Genomic DNA, 3,089 nt, shown 5'->3' on the forward strand with positions numbered 1-3,089 from the left:
ATATCAGGGTCCCTTCAGCAGAATCTTGCTGGCATGAGCATTAGTATCTAAGTTTGGTGGCTGATGATGGGATGGATTCCCGAATGGGGTAGTCTCTGGATAGTCCATCCTTTCATCTTAGCTCTAAATTTTGTCTCTGTACCTATATCCTTTCATGCGTATTTTGTTCGAAAAGGGGTCAAGTGTGCTGCTTAATTTTTGTCACCTAAACACCAGCTAGCCTCCTCTGGTAGGAGTCTATCCTGATCAGTAAAATGCCTCCATCTGACTGTCTTCAGGTAGTTTATGGGGAGTGTTACTAATAATTGATTGATGTGGGTGGGAACAGATCACTGTGGTCGGAGCCATGAACAGAATGTGGCCTTGGGCTGTTTAGAAATGCCCATTGATTGGGTCATGGACAGCAAAATGGAAGCAGAATTTCTCCATGGCCTCTGCTTCAGTTATCCCTCTGACTTCCCTCAGTGATGGAGTGTGCCTTCGATGTGCAAACATAAGAATATCCTTCCTTCCCAGGAGAGTTTTGGTCACGTGATAAAGCTATGACCTCAAAAGAAAGCAAACTAGAATAAACATTACCTGTGGCCTGTGTCTACACTCTGTGCAGATGAAGCCCACAGTGGCCGGGGCAGATGCCTTACCAGTTGGTACCAGTGCTTGACCAGGCGGATGAGACTCTTCAGCTTGGGTGGGCGCTGCTTCAGGAAGTTCTGCCGGAGCTCCGTGAAGCACTTAGAGAACTCACCATCCTTCCCCAGGGAGGTACATTCCCAGATGAGGGTGGTGTAGATAAAGGGAATAGGCTTCTTGTTGATGCTAACAGGACCTGTAAAAGAGATTTCAATCATTTTAATATCTCAGCCATTCTATGAGGTTCCTCAGTCTCCCCAGGTCCAGAATCACTGCCTTGGAGTTCAATGAACAGGTAGATTTTTTCCCCAGAAGGCATCGCTCCACATATACCCATCTGCCCCACCACTCCACAGGACTTCACACATGCTATGCACTACAGAGTCCCTGCTCCCACTTTGTTCTAGTGGGGGTCTTTCTTGCAGGCCTGGAGACAGTGGTGGGAGGAACCAGCACACTGCGGTCACATGCGGTCATTGGATAATGGTCAACCATTATCCAGTATCTGGTTCCAGCATCTTCTGCATGGTTCTTGTCAACTGTGTGCACTCATGTATGTGTCAAAGTTTACTGTGGAGCAGTCGGCTGCATTCGTATATCATGTCTCACCCTGACAGAGTCTCTGCCCCATTTTGTGTCTGGATTGCATCCACTAAGGTTTCACGGGGTTTTTGCCTGAATGATTTTCTGTAGTGTGTGACTTAATATGGTGTGGTTTTGTTTGTTCAGGTCCTGAAAAGAACAAGATATGGCAGTGTTTGTGTGTATGTGTGTGTGTGTGTGTGTGTGTGTGTGTGTGTGGTTTGTGTCATGTGCACTTTGTACAGTAGATGGGCAATAGATGTGTATGTAGCTGTGTGCACACATGTGCCATGCAGCAGGCCACACCATCACACAGTAATGCTGGCACAGGGCAAAGTCACTCAATAATGGAGCTTAGACAATCCAGTCACTCAGTGACCAGGGATGTGGGGAATTGCAGACTGGTATCCAGTTGAGCTGAGGTCTGAACCCCGATGGTCATAATTCACCTACATGACACAGTAGGCTTTCCCTCATGCTCCTGGACCTCTGGCCCCTGCCTAAGTTACCACCTCCCACAGCCCCCACAAGAGAAGCATGGTCAGTAATCACATAAGCAATGGCCCAAGCTTCTGACCTGCAGGTTAAACTCCTCCCCAGTTACCTAGCAACAGTAAAGACTCTCTTACACTTTCACTCCTTTATTCTCTTACCTTCTCACTTCTCTCACTTCTTTCTCCTTGTCCCTCTCTCTTTGTCTCCTTCTCTCCTCTCCTCTCTTCTCCTCTCCTTTTTCTTCCTCTCTCTTCTCTCTCTCTCTCTCTCTCTCTCTCTCTCTCTCTCTCTCTCTCTCTCTCTCTCTCTCTCTCTCTCTCTCTCTCTCCCTCTCCCTTTCTCTCTCTTTCTACCTTCTCCCTTTCTCCCTGCATTTCTATAATAAAGCTCTTAAACCATGCAGAGACTCTGCTCCGTCAAGATCTGCAGTCCACTCTGGTCAGTGTTGGGAACCTCTTCCTTTATTCCCCTCTCCTATAAGCCCAGCGCTACAGGGTGTGGCCTCGGGGTCCCCAGTCAGGGGCTGCCCCTTCTCCACTGACTACTTAGTGGGTCAGAGGCTTCGATGCCCACCAGGACCGAGTGGAAAGTGTCCGGCAGTACTCCGGAATCGGCCTGCCCAGAGCACAGGAACTCTGGCCAGATGTGGGCTATTTCTCCCCCCCTTCTTCTCCAGGGCCTCCCTTATTTTGTTCCCAACACAGGGAGTTCTCTCTCTCATGGGCTCATTTTCAGTTTCAGAGTCTAGAATACAATGCAGCACATCACCTACAGAATACAAGAGATAGAAAAGAGAATCTCAGGTGCAGAAGATACCAAAGAAAACACTGACACAACATCCAAAGAAAATGCAAAAAGCAAAAAGCTCCTAACCCAAAACATCCAGGAAATCCAGGACATAATGAGAAGATGAAACCTAAAGGTGATAGGTATTCAAGAGAGTGAAGATTCCCAACTCAAAGGGCCAATAAATATCTTCAACAAAATTATAGAAGAAAACTTCCCTAACCTAAAGAAAGAGATGCCCACGAACANACAAGAAGCCTATAGAACTCCAAATAGACTGGACCAGAAAAGAAATTCCTTCTATCACATAATAGTCAAAACACGAAATGAACTAAACAAAGAAAGAATATAAAAAGCAGGAAGGGAAAAAGTCAAGTAACATATAAAGGCAGACCTATGAGATTTACACCAGACTTCTCACCAGAGACTATGAAAGCTAGAAGATCCTGGAGAGATCTCATACAGACCTTAAGAGAACACAAATGCCAGCCCAGACTACTATATCTAGCAAAACTCTCAATTACCATAGATGGAGAAACCAAGGTATTCATTCCATGACAAAACCAAATTTACACATGTCTCTCCATACATTCAGC

General features: G+C 46.2%; 1 protein-coding gene across 1 annotated transcript in view; it reads right to left on the reverse strand.

Moving 5' to 3' along the window:
* Nucleotides 1-592: 592 nt before the first annotated feature.
* LOC110339088 (2'-5'-oligoadenylate synthase 1A-like) overlaps nucleotides 593-3,089 on the reverse strand; it is a 6,935-nt gene continuing 4,438 nt past the window's right edge. The window contains 2 exon segments of the mRNA XM_021222571.1: nucleotides 593-628; nucleotides 630-826. Of these exon segments, the coding sequence (XP_021078230.1) occupies nucleotides 593-628; nucleotides 630-826 (233 nt within the window).

Source organism: Mus pahari, chromosome 23 (assembly GCF_900095145.1).
Source record: "Mus pahari chromosome 23, PAHARI_EIJ_v1.1, whole genome shotgun sequence".
In the NCBI taxonomy this organism is placed as follows: domain Eukaryota; kingdom Metazoa; phylum Chordata; class Mammalia; order Rodentia; family Muridae; genus Mus; species Mus pahari.